Source organism: Spodoptera frugiperda, chromosome 27, assembly GCF_023101765.2.
Source record: "Spodoptera frugiperda isolate SF20-4 chromosome 27, AGI-APGP_CSIRO_Sfru_2.0, whole genome shotgun sequence".
Classification (NCBI taxonomy): domain Eukaryota; kingdom Metazoa; phylum Arthropoda; class Insecta; order Lepidoptera; family Noctuidae; genus Spodoptera; species Spodoptera frugiperda.
The window spans coordinates 9,379,392-9,399,953 of NC_064238.1; the positions used below are offsets into that span (position 1 = coordinate 9,379,392).

Below are 20,562 nucleotides of genomic sequence, written 5' to 3' on the forward strand. Positions count from 1 at the left end.
TTGTTTTGGAATAGTGATTATTATTGCATGGACACGAGTTATGTATTCTGTGTAGAGTTTGCTATTTGATTTTCAATTATATGCTTTGCGCAATAGAGTCTTAATTTGTGTAACGTGTTATGCATGGCTTTACAGAATATTTACCAATGTTTGTTTTGTTTACATCAAGTTGCGTTATTTACCAAATTACATGTAAGCTAATTAATTGATTGTGAATAAAACTTTTCTTAATATTTGCTATTGGATTATACTCGGTAATCATTTTAGTAAACATATTTTAGGTATAGGTTTGGTTTTAGGAAAATATATCTTATTTAATTCAATATTTTTATGTAGGCTCAAATTTTAATGATCTTATTGTTCGCTTAAATAACCATTTACAGCAGTATAATTAAGCGAAGGCCATTACGTACAAGTAGGTAGTGTATTACATACCTACGGTAACAGTGCCATTGTTTGATGTAATAGCCAACAATTTATTCTGTTCCCAGGTTAAGTCAACAGACTGAGGAACTAGCATTAAACACAACAGAGCAGGGCGGCACAATGAACAATCAACATTATAACCAGCGGCCGGGGTACTACGCGCCTCAGTACGCGTACAACTACCAGCCGCCTTACGCCCCCATACCGCCTTACCCAACGACACCGTACGGGATGCCAACGCCAATGCCAACACCAATGCCTACCCCAATACCTGGAGCCATGCCCGCACCAATCCCAACTCCCTATCCATACTACGCGCCACCGCCAATGGCCAACCCATCAGACATGCCGCCAACATACGTCCACGTGAACCCAATGTATTCAGTACCGTACACCCAAACGCGAATGGCATCCCCGTCCCCTTACGCGTACCCAGTGCCATCTGCGTATAACTATAGCACAACAAATATGATCTCGCGACCTCCGAGGCCGGCGACCGCAATATATCCGCAGTTGAATCAGACGCATTCGTACCCGCCTGTCCCGCGGAATCCCGCCAGCAATCCAGTTAATAATCCCGCGAATAACAATGCAAGTGTGAACAATAACAATAATAGTGTAAACCAAAGCCAGCCGCCCGCTAGGACGGAGCCTCCGAAGGAGAAAGTTGAAAACAATAGTTCCAGGAAGGCATCGGAAGCTAGTATTGCGGTGAGTTTCTATTCTATTCTATTTTGTTTGTGCTATTATCTATTCTGTACCTTATTGTAATAATTACAAGACAGGATATTAAATGTGAATATTTTCTTTACACAATTTCGCTAGTCTTTTTTCACTATACAAACGGGAAGAGTATTGATCATTTGTACAAGTTTTAAACATTTTTGGTTATTATTATTACGGAAACATTCATGTGAAGTAATGAGTTGGATTAATTAATTAATTAATTCGTAATTTAGTATCCTGTGTATGATAACTCTGTTAGTTACATTGATAAGAATAATAATGTGTAGGTATATTGTAACTACTCTAAATAGGAGTATAATAGAATATACTATGTAGTACGTATGCAACAATTTTAATAGTTATTGTACGTACGAGAAATATCTATAATGACTAACTTTGTTTAACAAATTGGACTCAAATATAGTCAGTAGGTAGTTGCTCAAATACCGATCTAGCTTTCAATACTCAATTCTTTCTTATGGCATCGAACATTTCATTATTATTGAAACAAGGAGATTATTTTTTTGTATAGAAGCACTCTTTCAGGTTGTCTTTAGGTATATGTGAGGACCATGTTAGATCAAAGGGTCCCTCAGTGTATTAACATAGTAAGTTCTACCATTTGTGTTGCGAGTTGCAATGTCCGCATTGTTCTCACATATTCACATATGTAGCGAGAATATCATCCGTCGCGTCGTTTACGTGCTGTGTTATAACGAGAATATCATCCGACGCGTCGGTTACGCGCTTCGCGCGCTAACGCAAGCCGCGGCGTTCCCACCGCTCCTCACGTCGCCAGTCGGCCCTACACGCCCGTAGTGAAAGCACATAGCACATGCGCGCGCGACTGCGTCACGCGGCGCCCTAACTTGTACTTAACTTATGATTATTGTTTGAACTATACTAAACTAACTGCTGTCTGTGTGTTACCTAATTGTGATTGTCACTAACTGTGTAATTATAATATAATAAACTTTTGTACATCCATTACAAAATTGCGCCCAACTCGTGGCTCGTGCTCGAAAGTACCTACGCGAGTGCGAACGTATTCCACGCTCTGTTGAAGTCGGTTGTGTACCTACTGTACCGAGGCTGTAACCGTCGTGTCTCGAGAAGATGCCGAAAACACGCGGACAGACGGCCGTCGAGAACCGCAGTAGTGATAGTGACGAAGAGTTCACGGATACGCGAGTGGCGGGAACCGCCGCGGACGACAACATGGCGGCGGCGTCACCTACCACAACGGACCGACGCGATACGAATATGATCACAATGACGGAAGACCAGCTATCTAGGATCCTGGCCAGCGTGATGAGGGGGTCGACTCAACCTCCTGCTGCAGGAGTGCACGCGGTGCACACTGCGCAGAGCAATTTTACCCGGTGCACGGCTCGGTTCGATGGAGCCGCCTGCAACGCCGACGTCGTGGAAGCGTTCATCGAGAGCGTGCTCGTCTACAAGGAGTGCGCAGGCGTCTCAGACGACCACGCGTTACGAGGACTGCCGATGCTGCTGACCGGAGACGCCGCCGTGTGGTGGCGAGGAGTGCGACCTACGGTGGAGAGCTGGGACGACGCGTTACGCCGGCTGCGCTTCATGTACGGCGCGGCGCGCCCAGCCCACAGGGTCTTACGCGACATATTCGCGACAGAACAACAAAGTGAAAGTGCCGACGTATATATTTCGCGTGTGCGTGCTAACATTTCGCGGTTACCATATCCTTTACCAGAACAAATGCAACTCGATATAGTGTATGGCCTGTTACACCGTAGAATCCGCAAACGTGTTCCGCGTGATAGCGTAAGTAGTGTCGACTGTCTACTTGAGAGAGCTAGGTACGTAGAGGAGATGCTGGGCGAAGCGAACCAATGTAGTACATCGTCTCACAACAATAATACCGCGAACACGAATTTACGTGATAAAGATAACCCTTCAACCTCGACCGGTAAAAATATTAACCCGCAAACGGCTGCGGTGAAAAATGTTAACCCTCAAACGACTACGTCCGACTCTAGTTCGAACATAGATAGTAGTAGCGCGACTTCTAAACGTGTTAGACCACGCTGTGCACGCTGCAAACGTTTCGGACACACGATGGACGAGTGTAAGTCGAAAGGTAATGGGTTAGCTTGTTATGGTTGCGGTCGTGAAGGCGTTATTCGGTCGAAATGTCCCACTCGTAAAGGCAAGTGCAAGGAAGATGCACCAGCCGCGGCCGCCGACGGGAAGGTAAGTTTCCAAAGTGCTCATACACACGATTCCTCCACGTCGCAGCCGACGATAAATATTGAAGTGGCTTCGTTATTAGGTGTCGCTGTGCTTGATACCGGCGCTACCGAAAGCTTAGCTAGCCCCGGTTTGTATGCTATTTTGTTAAAGAACGGGACTAGTTTTACATCGGCCCGCCGCACGATAGGGTTGGCCGACGGGACCCAACATACACGTGACGTGTTGTTATGCGATACGAATGTTGTAGTACGGGGACGTATTGTACCTACAACATTTATTGTTATACCAGGGGCGGAGAATAGGACGCTTCTCGGACAAGATTTTATCACGAAATCTGGTATTTTGCTTGACCTTCAACGTGGTTGTTGGTACTTTTCAGATTCCACAAAGGTGAAGGTACCCTTTGTGCGCTCTTACAGTCTTATGTCCACCAGTGACGCAGAGCTGATGCAGGTTAACACCACCGGCCTGGCACTGAGAGAAAACGAGGGATCTAAGCTGTCACCTGCTCAGAGGACGCAGCTCAACCAGCTTATAATATCTAAGGCTGCGCGCTTCGCCACCGAGGGACCAGCTACACCTTACGCTACTCACCACATTCGAGTAGGCGAGAGGCAGAAGCCTACCGCCTCACCACCCTACCGGATGTCGGCAGGTAAGAAGCAGCTGCTGGACGGTGAGCTCGAGAAGCTGCTGCGAGCAGACGTTATAGAGGAGTGTGAGTCGCCGTGGGCCGCGAACGTAGTGTTGGTGAAGAAGAAAGACGGTGGCGTCCGGTTATGTGTGGATTACCGCAAGCTCAATGCTGTGACGGAGCCTGACCGGTATCCACTGCCGCGCATAGAAGACGTTCTTCATGCCGCGAAGACCACCACCTACATGTCAACGCTCGACCTTCATTCTGGCTATTTCCAGGTAAGTGTTGCGGAGGAGGACCGCGACAAGACCGCGTTTGTTACGCCCTCTGGCACCTACAGGTTTAAGAGAATGCCCATGGGATTGCGCAACTCCGGTGCCACGTTCCAGAGACTGATCGACCGGTTCCGGTCGAACCTGGTTGTACCAGCGCGGACACTCGAGACCAGTGACGGCGCTGTGACGTCCTCAGACCCCCGAGGTGGTGGTAGATCGGTAAGTATCCTAGGCTACCTAGATGACCTGATTGTGCTGTCGCCCACGTTTGAAGAACACCTCGAGGATCTGGAGGCAGTCTTCGATAGGCTGGATAAATTTAATCTGCGTGTTAACCGCAAGAAAAGTTGTTTTGCCTGTGATTCGGTGCGTTTCCTGGGGCACATTATTGTACCCGGTGGTTTGCAGGTAGACCCGGAGAAGACCTCAGCCATAGCTGACATGCCTGCCCCGAAGAACGAGAGGCAGCTTAAAGGTTTCTTAGCTACGTCAAGCTGGTTCCGGCGATTTGTGCCGAATTACGCCGCTGTCGCGAAGCCTTTAACTGACCTTCTCAAGAAGAATAGCTCGTGGAGGTGGCATGAGGAGCAGCAGGCTGCGTTCGAGCACATCAAGAGACTCCTGGTCACCGCTCCCATACTCCGTCAAGCCGACGAAAGTAAGCCCTTCTCACTTAATACCGACAGTAGTGGTTACTGTCTCGGAGCAGTTCTGATGCAGGGGAGGGCCCTGACGAGAGGCCTGTGGAGTACGCCAGTCGGTTGCTGTTACCAGCTGAGCGCAACTATACCACCACGGAAAGGGAGGCACTAGCTGTGGTCTGGGCGGTGACTAAATTCAGGGGCTACATCGAAGGATCGGAGGTCATCGTCAAATCCGACCATCAACCCTTACGTTGGTTGATGAGTTTGAAGTCCCCCAGTGGCCGTTTGGCAAGGTGGGCATTGACCCTTCAGGCTTATAACTTACAGATCCAGTACACCCCCGGTAAAGTGAACGTGATTGCAGATACGCTAAGCCGCCCCGCCTGCTGTGAAAAGGACCCAGGTGGATGCGAGGTATGCTTAGTGACTGTAGATATACCACACAGGGCACCTGCCGACGTTCGTGATAACCAGCTCAAAGACCCCGAGCTGAAGACGATCGTAGAGGATCTGGAGGACTCCGATCCGTCTAGGGGGAGGGGCTGGTCAGAACGAGGTTATCTGATGTCTGATGGAGTGTTGTATCGGTGTGCACCCGAGGCTGACGACGCTGACTCCGCCTGTCTCGTGGTACCGAGTCATGAAAGAGAGGGCATCCTTGCTGACTTCCATGACGCTCCCACCGCAGGTCATTTCGGTGTTGAGAGGACCCTGCAGCGCATCAGAGCTCGCTACTTTTGGGTAGGTATGAGGACCTTCGTTGCTGACTATGTTAGACGTTGTGCTGCTTGTCAGCGTTATAAAGCAGACAACAAGAAACCTGCAGGACTACTGCAGACGCCTGCTGCGACTCGCCGGTTCGAGGTCGTTTCAGTGGATTTGTTTGGCCCTTTGCCGAAGACGGCTAAAGGTAATCGTTGGATTTTTATTATAGAGGACGTGAGTACTCACTGGGTTGAGCTGTTCGCGTTGGAGACCGCCACCAGCGTAGAGTGCGCTGAGATTTTAATCAGTGAAGTCTTCTTGAGGTTTGGAGTCCCGCGTAGGATGGTCAGCGACAACGGAGTTCAGTTCGTAGCTGAGGTGATGCAACAGGCATGTCACGTGATGGGTATCAAACAGTCTTTGACGCCGTTGTACCACCCGGAAAGCAACCCCGTTGAACGCAAGAACCGGGACCTCAAACCCCAGTTGGCAATTCTGGTGGGGAAGGACCACGCCTCTTGGGATCGCCATCTCGCAGCTATAAGGTTTGCGATGAATTCAGCCGTGACAGCGAGTACGGGGTTTTCACCGGCTTTTCTTACCTTCGGAAGGGAGCTGCGCGCACCATCTGACGTCGTGGCTGATATGAAAACCATCGTGGATAACGATAATTTTGTACCGAGTATTACGCCTTACCTTCGTAGGTTGTCGACAGCGCTTCTAGATGCCAGGGATGTCCATGAGCAGGCCCAGTCCATCAGGAAGAAGTATGCTGATGAAGGTAGACGTACGCCTCCGGATTATAAGGTAGGTGACCTTGTCCTCCTAAAGACGCAGAGTATGAACGACGCAGGCCGTGGACAAACCGCGAAGTTCATCCCTAGGAGAGACGGCCCGTATCGTATACGGGAGGTGGTAAGTCCCACCACTTATGTTATCGAGGGACTTACGCGAGCTGAACACATTGGACGGTACCATGTGTCACACTTAACGCCATTCGTCGGCGACATCGTGTCTCCGGTTCGTGAGAAGCGCAAGCGTGGTCGACCCCGTAAATTCGATGCTAGTCCGAACGCGAGGGCGCTATGTCCGAACTAGAGGGGGAGTGTGTAGCGAGAATATCATCCGTCGCGTCGTTTACGTGCTGTGTTATAACGAGAATATCATCCGACGCGTCGGTTACGCGCTTCGCGCGCTAACGCAAGCCGCGGCGTTCCCACCGCTCCTCACGTCGCCAGTCGGCCCTACACGCCTGTAGTGAAAGCACATGCGCGCGCGACTGCGTCGCGCGGCGCCCTAACTTGTACTTAACTTAAGACTATCGTGTTGAACTGTATAACTGCTGTCTGTGTGTTACCTAATTGTGATTGTCACTAACTGTGTAATTATAATATAATAAACTTTTGTACATCCATTACACATATAATTATTGATTGGAAAAATGTATCAGAGAAATTGTAAACATGTATTTTTAAAAGAGTCGCGAAGTTTCTTTCTCGTTCTTCCTCATTCAAAGCTACACTTTGGAACGAGCAACTAGCTTCATTGACGGACAGACTAACAGATTATTTATTTCTTTATTTGTTAACATTTCAAAAGTGTCTATGTATGGTTTAATTGTGAATAAGTCATCTGACTTTGGACTCCGTGCTGTGTTGGACAGCAATCACTGATGCTAGCGAAGGATTCGCCTTTAGTTAGGTTTAACTTAATTATTATTATTTTTCCAGTCAAACGAAACGAGTGATACACTAGGAAGCCTACCGCACTCAATGAACCTGATCGACTTCGGCCGCAACACTGCGCAAGGTAGCGTAAGAGTCAGTGTGCTTGAAGCGTTTGATCCACTACTAACTGAAAAAAATATAACCGGTGAGTGGTTTGTGTATCATACCCTATGGACTTGGAAATGAGGTGTCAAAGAAAAAAAAAAATGTATTTACGGGTTGATTGAAATTGTTCGAGATTTTTTTTTTTTATCTCATTCTGCTTCGCGGCAATCTGTTGAACACAACAATAGGCCACTAATTTGTCTGATACAGTCAATATCTGCTTATGGTTTACATCTTGGAGAGACACTTCTCAGTTCAGTGTCTCATTCCATCCTGGTGAATCTATTCCGTAGTGTAGTTATTCTCGAATGGTTTCGAGCTAAACCGGGGCTCATAATCATGAGTTTCGTAACGATGTCTGTTGCCAAACAGTTGAGAATATCGGCAGTACTGTACATTTCGTTCAACGTAAAGCAAAGTCGTACTAAGGATACTGGCCACGTGGTTTACTTGCGTAAATATCGCACAAATTCTTATTTTAAATGTATTAGTGTGATGTTGAGTATCCGTGTTTATGTGTGACACAATATCACTTATTATGGCTAAGAAATACCTTAAACATAGAAACGTGTTGTTTATAAAAATATTGATTGTGTTCTAAGAAAAAATCATGTATTGTGTTAACACTTTATACAAGTGGTTAGCAGTTAACGGTCATGTTATTAAGTTAGCGTGTGGAGAATGTTACCGTTAAAAACCGAATTTGGTAAGAAAATTATGTTCAAAATCTTCTTAAAAGGCTCTTATTGATAAAACAACGTTCACGTAGGTACAGTATCGAAAATCCCATTCTTAACACTCTGTATAAAGTACAGTGTGTTTTGTTTCTTGTTTATGACGTTATAACCTCAATTCCAGGTCCATATTCATAAAACCATTTGTTATTTACAATGTTTATGTTTCTTCCGTCAATACTGCACGTGTTAATGTGATTGGATGCTGTTTTTTTTATTTTTTATTTTGGTACTTTATTTTTTTTAATCATCTCATTTGTGAAGTGTCTAATTTTGTGGAGAACGTCTTTTGAATTGACACCGATTTATGCAAGCAGCACTTGGTTTTTGTTACTGGTAGTGTTTGATTGAAACTAGGTGTTTTGGCTGAAAGTGAACTTTTAAGCGAAAAGTGATTGTACACACAGGTTTATCCTGTATAAACTCAACATCACACATTAAATTCACCGAGGGAAGTGGAAACTATCATTTTCTTTTTCTTTTCCTCTAATAATATCTTCTGATTTATTTCGATGCGGGGTCCAAGACAGTCATTCATGTCCCTGGGACGCGCCGGACTTCAGTGTTCCGATGTTTTCATGGTTGTATCTACTTTAGATCCTGGCTTACAGGAGTTGCAGCGGTTTTGGGAGGCTGTGTCCCATTAAAAATAGTCCTGTATACAGTTTTGCTAAACATTGAAGGTACAAGTTTCGCTTTTATCTAAAAACCTGGCATCAATCGAACACTAATAATATTTGTTAACGGAATTTTACCTAAGTTCGAAGGTATAAGGGATCCTAAGATTGGGCTTGGGGCCCATTATCTGGTTTTCTTTTGGGTCATTTATCAAACTGATCTGTGGTGGTAACACACCTCACCTCAGTGCTTCGGGGAAATGAAGCGCAATAATATTTTTTTTGCTTGGTTATTGTGAAATCTGTCATAGTGTGGGGGATATATGCCAAGTTTAACCTTCATACATTTTGAAGATGGTGATAAATATACGCATAATAATAGGTACAGCTGGAAAACCAATAATGTCTGGTATTGGACAGCATGCTTTGGGATCGAACTGTGTTATAATAACGAAATGGGCGTGTTTTAACTAATTTGGGAAACGTCGACTATTGTTTATACTTTAAGTTTTGTTCTGGTAAGCGCAACGTAGGACGTCCACCCACAAGGTGGACAGACGACCTGATTAAGGTCGCAGGGAGCCACTGGATGCAGGTCGCTTCCAACCGGCCTATGGGGGAGGCCTATGTTCAACAGTGGGCGTCTTATGACTGATATGATCATGAAGTTTTGTTCCTTATGAAGCGTTATATAAAAAACAATATTATTATTATTATACATGTTGAATTTAAAATTGTCAATTAAAAATGTGTCTTATTAACTTGGGGTGTAGGTCAAAATAACAATTTCCAAAAAACAGAACATGCGGCGGTTTCGAGCGAGTGTTCAGGCAGCGTGTATGAAGAGTACGACCCATTGGACTTTCTGTACGGAGAGACAGAGATGCGAGATGCAGTTTACGCGACGATTAATAAGAAGGATCCTATGTTGCCTTCGCCGCCTCCCAAGTCGATACCGAGCGTGCCTGCCGTTGCTATGAGATCTACTACTGTAAGTTTTCATTTGCATTGTGTGTGAATGTTGCTTTGACTGATTCATACATTTTTTGACATAGATTTGTAGTAACAGATCCCATATTTTTTATCCAGGGCTTATAAAATGGTTTTAGACAGTTCTTAATATTAACTTCATCCTTTAATAACCTTAGCAAGCCTTGTAAACTTGTAAACATTATGAACTTGATTAATTATTATGCTATCGGCTTACTCACGTAACTGTTTAACGAGGATGCTGGTTTCAAGCTATGCTAGAGGCTCATATTCATTAGTAGCATTCCACGACATACGAAGCGGCGGAATTAATTTATTAATTTACATACTAAATTTATTATTATGTATTGGCTAAAAGTTATAATAAAAATGTTGTGTTTTTATTTTCCAGAATAAACTCTACGACTGTATAGTGAAATCAAGAACAAAGAACTACGATAACGAACACAAATCCTTCCTCAAAATGGTTCTCGATGTTAGAAGTAAGTACAAACAATATTTCCTTTTTCAGTGTAAAAGTTAAAATGAAATACTTTTTTTGTAACGTCAAAAACGTATTTTCTATGGATTTTGTATGAAATAGTGTGTTATGACATCAGCACACCAGCAGACATTCTTTTATTTCTTTCTAGTAAAAATCGAAAATGAAATAGGTCATGAAAGTATAAATAATAATTAATTTTTGACTGAGGAAAGTACCCAATTTAAGATTTAATTTCTAACTCGGTGAAATTATCCGACATTAATAAATTTATTGTTATTCCTAAACTTTTTCAGAAAGATTCGTATATTCGGACGAGAAAACGAACCCGGGGTATGTGATAGCAGCCCGGTCGGGCGGCAAGTACCCACCGAACACAAGTATCAAGATTCTAGTCCACCACGCTCATTCCGACGAACCCATCACTTTTACTTCAGATGGTAAGCTAAAATATACCTTATAGCATTTCCATTTAGGTTTATAATGAATCAGTAAGGATTGAAATGATGTCTAAAGATGTAAAGTGAAATTAAACTGAGATGGTAAGCAAAAATGTACCTTATGATATACCTTAAGGTCTATTATACGTTAATAACTTTCGAATTATGTCTGGAGGTGAAAGTCCTGTGCCGTATTCACATTTAATGAACTTTAATTCGGAAGGTAAACGAAAATCTATCTTAGAGCGCTTGAATTAAGGTTCATTATGGATTAATGATGACAAAATGTGTAAAAGTAATGTAAATATGTTTTTGTTTGTTTTCAGTGGAATCGACAGTGGAACATGTGATATTAACTGTAGTGTGTTCTCTAGACGAGGACATTAGAGAAGATATGTCTGAATATATGTTGCGGGTAAGGATTTTATTTCAATCTTAAATTAATTATATTTGTTCTTTATTTTTATGGTATAAGTCAGTAAACGAGCAGACGGGTGAGTTAATGGTAAGCAATCGCCTCCGCCTATGGACACCATAAACACCAAATGCGTTACAAGTGTGTTGCCTGTTTTTTGGGGGTCGAAATTTCAGGGTTGTTAGGGAATTGGGAAGGTTAGGTAGGGGGTAATTAGGTCTTCGGTAATCTCACTCATACAACGAAACAACGTAAGCTTTCTTTTACCGATTTTCTGTGAGGCCGTGGTATCGCTTCAGTCGAGCCGGCTCATTCGTGTCTAAGCACTAGGTTAAGGCTCTCTTACACTTACACCTCTTGCTAAAACAGTGGCATTACCACATTTATTTTGTTCTTTTAGGCTAGATAAACCTTCCTAATTTTTTTATACTAAAACAGTACCCTTATTTTTCCAGGTAAGAGGAGCCAAAGAATATTTAACACCGGGCAGTTCGTTAAGCGAATACGACTACATACGAGAGTGCGTGCGTCTAGAGAAGGACGTATCGCTATGTTTAGCCGAAGGCCGTGACAATGTACTAGCGAGGACTGAGAGGGACGATGCGAGGGATTCCCATCTAACACTCGACGATCTACTGCCTTGCCATGGAACCACTGCGCAACTGTCTTTCGATAATCTTTCTATTTTATTAGGTAAGTGAAGTTTTTAAAAGTAGCGTAAGTTACTCCTTAGTACATCAGCTACGTGCCCATAAGAGTCCCGTTAAAATAGGTCTAGCCATTTCAGAGATTAACTGAAACAGACAGACATAAATTATAAAAATGTTATTTTGGTATATGTATCGTATGTATATTCATATGCATGTAGTAAAAAGCGGTTATATCAATATTACAAAGAGACACTCCAATTTTATTTATTAGTCTAGATATTCCGAAGGCCCATGCCTCTCTACCAAAAAAGCTAGTGATACACGGATGTTTCCTCTAGAATTGCAAGTGTCGATTACTTACCACACTGCTGAAATGAGCAGAATGGTAACAACATACATGTAGTATTATGGTAAGGTAGCATAAACAACATACGAGTAGTAGCAAATACTCGATACTCAAGTAGTAGCAACTACTTGTATAACACGTTCTTGTTGTTCAATCTAAAACAAAATGATATTAATATATAAAATGGTGATAACATATTTATAGATATTAATTACAATAATAATAATATTTATGTTAGTTTTTGTTATAATATCACATTATTGTTAAGATATAATAAGTACTAAGTGATAGATACTAAATGTGTCTAAATGTATGTTGCCGTATCCTAACCGGGTTTCATGTTGAGACAAATGGTCCTAATTATGTATCATCTTAATGTACACATGAATGCAATAAATGATTTGAGTTTGAGTTTGAGTTTCTTTCTCCACAGAAACGCTAGAAGGCGAGTTATCCCGCGCAGTAGGCGTAACAGGCGCGGAAGGCTGTTGTTCCCCGAAGGCAGTGTTCCAAGCTGTGAAGGCGATATGTGCGCTGGCCGGCGGGGTGGAGACGTTACACGTCACTCACACGCTCAATGCGTTCGCGCAGGCTTGTACGTCGCCGGTACGTATGTTTTAGTTTAGACTGTTTTGAATTAGTGCGGGTTATTATTAGCTATATTCTGAATGTCAGTCTTATGTACTACTTTGCATAGCTTTATATACTTTACATTCGATGTTCATACATTATGTGTGTTATTGTCACATTTAAAGTTATTTTAGAGTAGTGAATATTTAGACGAAATCGAACTTATTTAAGCTAAAGAACAATTGGTCCAAAAAGCTATAGCGATTTGGTTGTAGTCATTTATAATTTCTGTCTAGGATTACCTACAGATTTGATAGGTGTTTTATTTCTGGTTATATGCATTTATATCTATCCCTATTCCGTAATTTTCATCACAGAAATTGTCATTAAGGTCCGATTCCAAACATTAAATACATTTTGGCACCTATATTTAATACTATTTACACCATTCCAGAGCAACAAGAACGGCGTGACCCCCGAGATAGAGGCGGACAAGGGTCCGTACTGCGCGGTGTCGCTGCGCGGGGCGACGCGGCGCGAGGTGGTGGCGGCGCAGTGCGCGCGCGTGCGGGACGCCGTGCGGGCGCTGCTGGCGCTCTACGGACGGACCCGACTGCTGGACTTCCATCTCACCGACACGCAGTACCTCACGCCTAATAATACTAATAGTAAGTTACATTATTGTACCAAGGAAGGGCAGAACTAGGAACGGGATGGTTTTTTTATAAGTAATTGGAAGATATTCCCTCCTCAAAAAAAAAAAATGAAAAAAATGTATTGTATACTTATAAACATTGTGATATGTATTGATGTTGCGTTAGCGATGTAGTAGTTCATGGTTATGGACCCTGGTGTAGCTCAAAATTAGTCGGTTGTTCCCGAAACAGTACGAGTGAATCATGGAACATTGGAAATATTTTCGATACACCATTTTTATTTTTAAAGAGAGAAAACTCGGCACATGTGTATTGGACTTAATGCTCATAATACAGTTATATTAAGAGTTCAATATAATAGAGAAGGAGTTTCCCCTACATACCGTACCCTATATTCTAGTCTCTGGGCTACTAATAATAAAACTGAACATGATATGTTACCTATTCTTTTTCTACTTTTGCAGAAGCGGTCCCAGCGCACACGATATCAGAAGCAACGTTATTCTGTATAGAGGCAGTTCACTGCTTACCGTTGTGTTGGAACCACGAAGACTATCTGTTCCAAGCGCAAATATTCTACGGAACCCGGCCTTTGAAGTCATTACATGTCACCTCGCCGTCAAGGATAGAATGTGGTGGATTCTATCCTAGAATCATTTTTGATACTTGGTAAGTAGTTATTTGATGTCATTTTCTTTTGTTCGTGTGTATGTGTGAATTCCTCATCTCCAAGGTGGTTGCAAACACGACTAAAAGTCCTGGGTGCGATTGCCGGGGCTTTGGTGTTTCGGTTTTTTGAAAATCAATAGAGAACCCGAATGGAAATCTCTTGATATTTAGCGCACACCTTGCGCTATGATTTTCAAAATAGCCTAATTAAGGATTAATCGAAATAAATGCTTTGACTTTGATTCTCGCATAAAAAAATATTTCCGTAATCCACTAATTTTTGTTTCGAGGTCTGAGTGTGGATATGTGTAATAATGAAAATACATATATTATGTTTGTAAACACACGCACGATACAGAAGATAATCCTAATATGTCGAAGTGTCATTTATAGAAAGAAAATATATAACCAAAACATACAATATGGTAGATGACAATAATATTTATTTAAATGTCAAGTCTTGTAGATTATTTCAAAATATTAGACAGATATTTTTTATTTTCTTAGACAACAATAGAAAATACATTGTGTTTCGCGTGGATCTACGTTCCGGCACACGACGGGTTAATTTTTATACCCCATCGTCACATTATTAATTATTGTTTCTACCAATTCCAGGCTAAACCTAGAAGACGTGCCAGTGAACACGTTGCCGCGCGAGTCTCGGCTAGTAATGACTTTGTACGGGCGGTCGCAGCGCGCGGTGGACGGACACGACACTCAGGCGCAGGACTCCGAGGAAATCAACATGAATGTACAGTACGATCTCGTCGAACTAGGCTGGGCTGCTATACAGATGTTCGATTTTGATGGGTATGTCGCTAGTTCTTTTTTGTGGTATGAGCCGGTAAAGGAGCATACGCATTATCTGATGGTAAGCAATTGCCGCCGCCGAAATCACCTTATGGTCAGCAATCGCCGCCACTCATGGACACCCGAAACACCAGTAGCGTTGTAGTAATTAGTGATTGGTGAAGTTTTTATTTTATTTGAACACTTACTAAAGTACACAAGCGGAAACTGAGCGTGTTAAAAAGCATTTACTACTAGTCTCATTGAGATGTCTGCCAATAAAATACATACACGATTATAAAGTTGAGAGCAAAATGGCCCAAATCAAACTTTAGCTCTCTGGGCTAGAATTCTCATTAATGATAACGACAAAAATCAGTCGTTAAGTGATCAATCTTATTAATAGATTTTCAATTTTATTACATAAAGATAAGGTTCTGAATCGATTAAAACATTTCACGGTGTGCCTACTGACTTTTGTCAGTATTTGCTAGTTCAAGCTAAGTTGTAAATAAGTATGAATAATTGAATATTATCGTTATATTCCAGTATGCTAGCGTCAGGTAACTACGTGTTACCTTTATGGCCGACGTACTGCGACCGACGCATCGGTCCCGCGCCGCATCCCATGCACTCGCCCACCGGCACCTTCCCTGTTGTTAATATTGGTAAGGATAATTGAATAATAGTATGTATGTCGATCTGTCTATGCCTGAAAATATCATGCGTCTTTATATGAGTATAGATTAAAGACTGCACGATTAGCGTGGTGGCTGGGCAACTGGCTGCCGCGCGTCGTGGAACGGTTTCGATTTCCGCACGGAAGAACTCTTTCTTTGATCTACAAATTGTTACTTCGAGTCTGGGTGTCATGTGTATGTGAACTTGTATGTTAAACGCACCCACGACACAGGATAAAATATTAGTGTGGTTTAAAAAATGAAAGATAAGTGAGAGGTCAATAATTTAACACGTTGGCTGCCATGGGGGTCAAAATGACCGGCGCTAGCGGAGGATTCGCCTTCAACAGATTTTTGTTGGCAGCCAAAGTAAAGCAAGCAGCCAAAGTGTTAAGGAAAAACAGGGACAATAGAACTTTTTAATTTTTTGTGTTATTATTATAGAAGTAATACAATAAAATTGTTGCTTATTTTTTTCCTTGAAACAGCACGCTATTAACTTACCACCTACTACTAATCTTCGTAACATATTTTTTATGTTCTTCTGTTCAGAAATCCCACTATACGCTCACAACGGCGTCAAATGGACGAACGGCGAGGAGGGTAGGCAGAAGAAGCTCACACAAGAGGATCTGCCCAAGTTCGACAGCTTGGACGGGCACACGCAGTCACAGCTACTCGCGCTCATTGAACAGGGAGCTTACCAGAGGATGCCTAGGGAATGTAGAGAGGTATGCCAGAAATATTACAAATGAATTTAATGCCCATTTGTTATTCTAGACCATAATCTATTCTAGTGCCGAATTTCATCGCGAGCCATGCAGAAGTTTTAACGTGATTGAGTAACAAACTTACTTACAAACTTTCGCATTGATAATGTTATTTTGATATTTTTTTCATTAGACGATGTATTATACGAATATGAGCCCCCAACATGGTTTGAAATCAGTTGAGTTACGTCGTTACAGAACTGATCAAAACTACCCCTTACTGTGAAGACAGTAATTTTATAGTTATAGCCAATAAATATCATGTTTATTTATTTTACAGATAATGTGGGAAAAACGACAATACCTAGTACAGTTGGCTGGAGCGTTACCTCTGGTGTTGATGGCAGCTACGAACTGGTACGGCGAGCATAGAGAGCATCTCATCGCACTGCTGAATCTATGGGAGAAACCGTCGCCGTTAAACGCCATGCATTTGCTGTTGCCCTGGTAAGTGAAGTAAACAAAATAATGGACAGGTCATGTAGAAAAATGTATGTCATATCATAACTTCACGCTTTTTTATCCTTAAAAGCGGTAGACAGGTTACATGGACATAATGTAACACCTACTTTTCACCAGTCATGTCGTCCATGAGTCCTAGGTGGTGGACTTATAACACAAATGGTGAAAAGTGGGTGTACATTGTATAGTGGCATTACGTGCTGTAATGTGCACCTCTGCCTACCCCTTCGGGGATTAGAGGCGTGACGATATGTATGTATGTATATTTACTTAACCCTTTACCAATATATTTCAGTTTCCCCGACCACGCGGTCCGTGAGACGGCGACGCGCCTTATAAACGAGATGTCGGACGACGATCTATGTCGCGTGATGCCGCAACTGGTGCAGGCGTTACGTCACGAGACATACGAGGCCAGTCCTGTTGCAGGTCTGTATTTACTTTTAAAACAATCTACAGATCAGATTTATGTCATTTTTAACTTTATTACCAAAGGTTTAAGGTAGAAAATGTATGTTTTGTGATATGGTATCTTATTGCTTGTTTCAGAATTGTTGTTATCTCGGGCACTTTCCGCGCCTGCGGTAGCGCATCGATTGTTCTGGCTGCTAGTCCATTCCTTACCAAATGTACCTCAAGTAAGTGAAAACAGTTTTATATTATAAATTTTTAGGAGGATTATGCCATGGATAAATAAAAATGTTAAACTTAGAACTTGGTATAGTATAAAACTTAGAAAGATTAAAACTTTTTGTAATGAGGTAAAATAAGATTATATTGAAACGAATGACTCACGTTATTCTCTTGCACTAGACATTCGTAGGATGCTCGAATAATTTCGAACCTAACCGGGACTCAAAATCAAGAGTTACGTGATACATAATCACCTGTGCTAACTAACACTAACTAAAGTACTTTTCCCCTATTGATTAATGATTATATTTATGTGTTGTAGGCCCCCAACCAGGAGTTCCTAGGCATCAGCCTGGAGGAAGGAGCCCAGGAGTCGTGCGAGAGCGACGCGGGCACGGCGGCCACGTGGCGGTACCGGCTACTACTGCGGGCGCTGCTGGCCACCGCCGGCCACAGCCTGCATCACACGCTGCTAAGGCAGCAACTGCTCGTTAAGGTGCGTAGAAATATATTATAATAGTGATAGTGTCATAGACTGTGGTGGAAAGGTCAATGGCCCTCCACATTGTAATTCTTAACTTCGTGATTCCTATTCATTCATATTTTCCGCCAAAGTGTGTAGTACGATTTTGAACCGTGGAACTGCCTGCAATAGTTTCAATATTAAATCATAATTGTTATGAACTCCATCGTCGCCCCAATTTTATACCATTTTATTATAATCATAAAACTGCCGCAGTTTCATGCATTGCAGTGTAGCCGGGGTCTGGAGATTATTGCAATGTGTATATTAACCATTTACAAAAGGCCCTTCCGTCATTATCTTCTATTTTTTCTACTAAGTTTACTTGTTAAACTTGAAACTACGGTAAGTCGACGTGACGTCCGCTTAACGCAGTTTCAGCCCTTGTAAACTTCTTTTTCTGTCATATTATTTCTTATACGTTTTCCTGTAAGTTTTTGTTCTACAATACAAACCAACAAAAGTCATACCAAGTAGAAATGTACATTTTCCCTTCCAGACGTTATCAGAAGTAGCGCAAGGCGTGAAGGACGCGAAGGAGGCGGGTCGCGCGCGCGCCCTGTCGTCGGGCAGCGAGCGGCTGGCCGGCCTGCTGCGCGCGCAGCCCGCCGCGCTGCCGCTCGCGCTGCACAAGCTCGTGCACGACGTCGACGTCAAGTCAGTGCATACATAAATTGCTTATTTTTTTATTGTGTAACAACTAAAAACTGTAAATTAATATTATATTGAAAGCTTTTTGTGGAATCGTTAAGACCGCATTTACGGAGACGCAGCGCCTTGCATTGTTTGGTATCATTTGTGCAAACAATAACGCATTAACACTAACATTACAACTTAAGACGAGATATTTACCATGTTTATTTATGTCTATGAGTTTCTGATTTTTCGGCACTGTTGCAAGCACCATTATCACGGATGAACTTGTATTATAACGCATTAAAACTCCGTTTATTACTTTTTGAGTTTACCACGCATGGATAGGCGTGGTTTTGTTTTATTGTTGAAAAAAATAACTTATTTGTCTACTACGTATGAGTTATATTTAATTGATGCTTATTGTTCTATTTAGGTCTTGTATGTACTTCGCTTCGAATACTCTGCCTCTCAAGATCAACTTCATCGGCAACGATAATGCAGTAATACCGGCTATGTTCAAGGTAAGGACTAAATAATAATAAAACATTTTCAACCTTGTACTTTTGTAATACAGTTCAAAATTACTTAAACACATTTTCCAATTGAAATAGATTCTAGCGTCTCAATTGGAACAAATTTGTATGTATGTATTTTTGTTCTAGGTTGGAGACGATTTACGGCAAGACGCTTTAGTATTACAAGTAATCAAAGTAATGGACAGTTTGTGGCTCAAAGCTGGTCTGGATCTCCGAATGGTGACCTTCCAAGCTCTCCCTACGAGTGACAAAAGAGGTAACACAATTTCTCATTAATAATATTTGACTTAACAATTTATTTAGCTGCTATTACCTTATTCTCTGGCAGTACAGTCGACAACACTATATTGGAGACTCGGTTGCCATTCTAGAAAAAAAAACAAAACCTTGATCTCTTACATTGTCGTTTATTTTATTGTCTGGACTTTAAAAGAAACTCCGACCTCTGAGTTTGTTTCGGAAATTCTTTTAGAGTAGTCTCCGACAACTCTGCCTTATCTAGTTATTTTAAAGATTAACGTGTAAAAGTGTTATCATTATAACCAACTTGCAAAAATAAATATCATTTATCATTTACTATTTATATATTTATATTGACTTAAAGTAATATCTGTTAGTAATTTAGTGAAAATTTCTACCATCGCTCAGTAATTTATCTATATTTTATTTTCTCTATTTTAGGAATGATTGAAATTGTCTCCGAAGCGGAAACTCTTCGCGCTATTCAGACAGAGTGGGGATTGACAGGATCATTCAAGGACAAACCCATAGCAGAATGGTTGGCGAAACACAATCCCTCAGAATTGGAATATCAACGGGCAAGGGATAATTTTACAGGTAAATAGATTTTTTGTTATTGTAATTTCTGAATTAGTACATATAAAAACCCGTTCGATAGTTTTTGAGTTGATCGAGAGCAGACAGATAAGAAGGCCTTTATTTACTAGCTACTGTCACGCGGTTTTACCCGTTGCTCGGTTCGTATTGGTAGCGTGATGATTGTTGGTTTACAATCTTGTGAAATGGACAATTCAAAACAAAAATATATTTCAATTTGAACCTCTAGTTCCTGAGATTAAGAGAGATGTGTTCAATAAAACAAAAAGGCTCCAGCTTTATAAAATTAGTATTGATTATAGATTCGTTAGGATTTAAAGATGTAATAAAATTCATAATTATAAAACTATAAACTCCTTTCAGCATCATGCGCCGGGTACAGTGTAGCGACGTATCTACTGGGTATCTGTGACCGACACAACGACAACATCATGTTGAAGACATCGGGACATCTCTTCCACATAGACTTCGGCAAGTTCCTCGGCGACGCACAGATGTTTGGTAACTTTAAGAGGTATGTAAATTTAAACACACATGTATTAAAGCAAAGATAAAGGATATATAAAAAAGTATACCTATTTATATGGTGTTAGGACAAAAATGGAGAATACAATGCTAAGATAGATTATTTTATTGTAACTTTCGTGAGAC

General features: G+C 41.8%; 2 protein-coding genes across 5 annotated transcripts in view; one reads left to right on the plus strand and one right to left on the minus strand.

Annotated features, from left to right (window-relative positions):
- The window catches only part of LOC118263246 (phosphatidylinositol 4-phosphate 3-kinase C2 domain-containing subunit alpha), a 36,985-nt gene that overhangs the window by 4,428 nt on the left and 11,995 nt on the right, over positions 1-20,562 (plus strand). Inside the window, exons 5-26 of one of the 4 annotated variants that reach the window (XM_035575081.2) lie at positions 492-1,137; positions 7,373-7,514; positions 9,599-9,816; positions 10,207-10,297; positions 10,593-10,736; positions 11,063-11,151; positions 11,607-11,844; positions 12,581-12,753; positions 13,172-13,385; positions 13,838-14,042; positions 14,661-14,855; positions 15,384-15,502; positions 16,067-16,245; positions 16,565-16,731; positions 17,042-17,175; positions 17,296-17,384; positions 17,702-17,875; positions 18,402-18,559; positions 18,972-19,059; positions 19,201-19,330; positions 19,756-19,911; positions 20,275-20,425. In XM_035575081.2, coding sequence (XP_035430974.2) covers positions 492-1,137; positions 7,373-7,514; positions 9,599-9,816; positions 10,207-10,297; positions 10,593-10,736; positions 11,063-11,151; positions 11,607-11,844; positions 12,581-12,753; positions 13,172-13,385; positions 13,838-14,042; positions 14,661-14,855; positions 15,384-15,502; positions 16,067-16,245; positions 16,565-16,731; positions 17,042-17,175; positions 17,296-17,384; positions 17,702-17,875; positions 18,402-18,559; positions 18,972-19,059; positions 19,201-19,330; positions 19,756-19,911; positions 20,275-20,425 — 3,900 coding nt within the window. The remainder of the gene's footprint in view (positions 1-491; positions 1,138-7,372; positions 7,515-9,598; positions 9,817-10,206; positions 10,298-10,592; positions 10,737-11,062; positions 11,152-11,606; positions 11,845-12,580; positions 12,754-13,171; positions 13,386-13,837; positions 14,043-14,660; positions 14,856-15,383; positions 15,503-16,066; positions 16,246-16,564; positions 16,732-17,041; positions 17,176-17,295; positions 17,385-17,701; positions 17,876-18,401; positions 18,560-18,971; positions 19,060-19,200; positions 19,331-19,755; positions 19,912-20,274; positions 20,426-20,562) is intronic. The other 3 variants (XM_035575082.2, XM_035575083.2, XM_035575084.2) reach the window with 3 other exon arrangements.
- The window catches only part of LOC118263336 (TBC domain-containing protein kinase-like protein), a 235,710-nt gene that overhangs the window by 1,738 nt on the left and 213,410 nt on the right, over positions 1-20,562 (minus strand). The gene's annotated exons all lie outside the window — the stretch shown is intronic.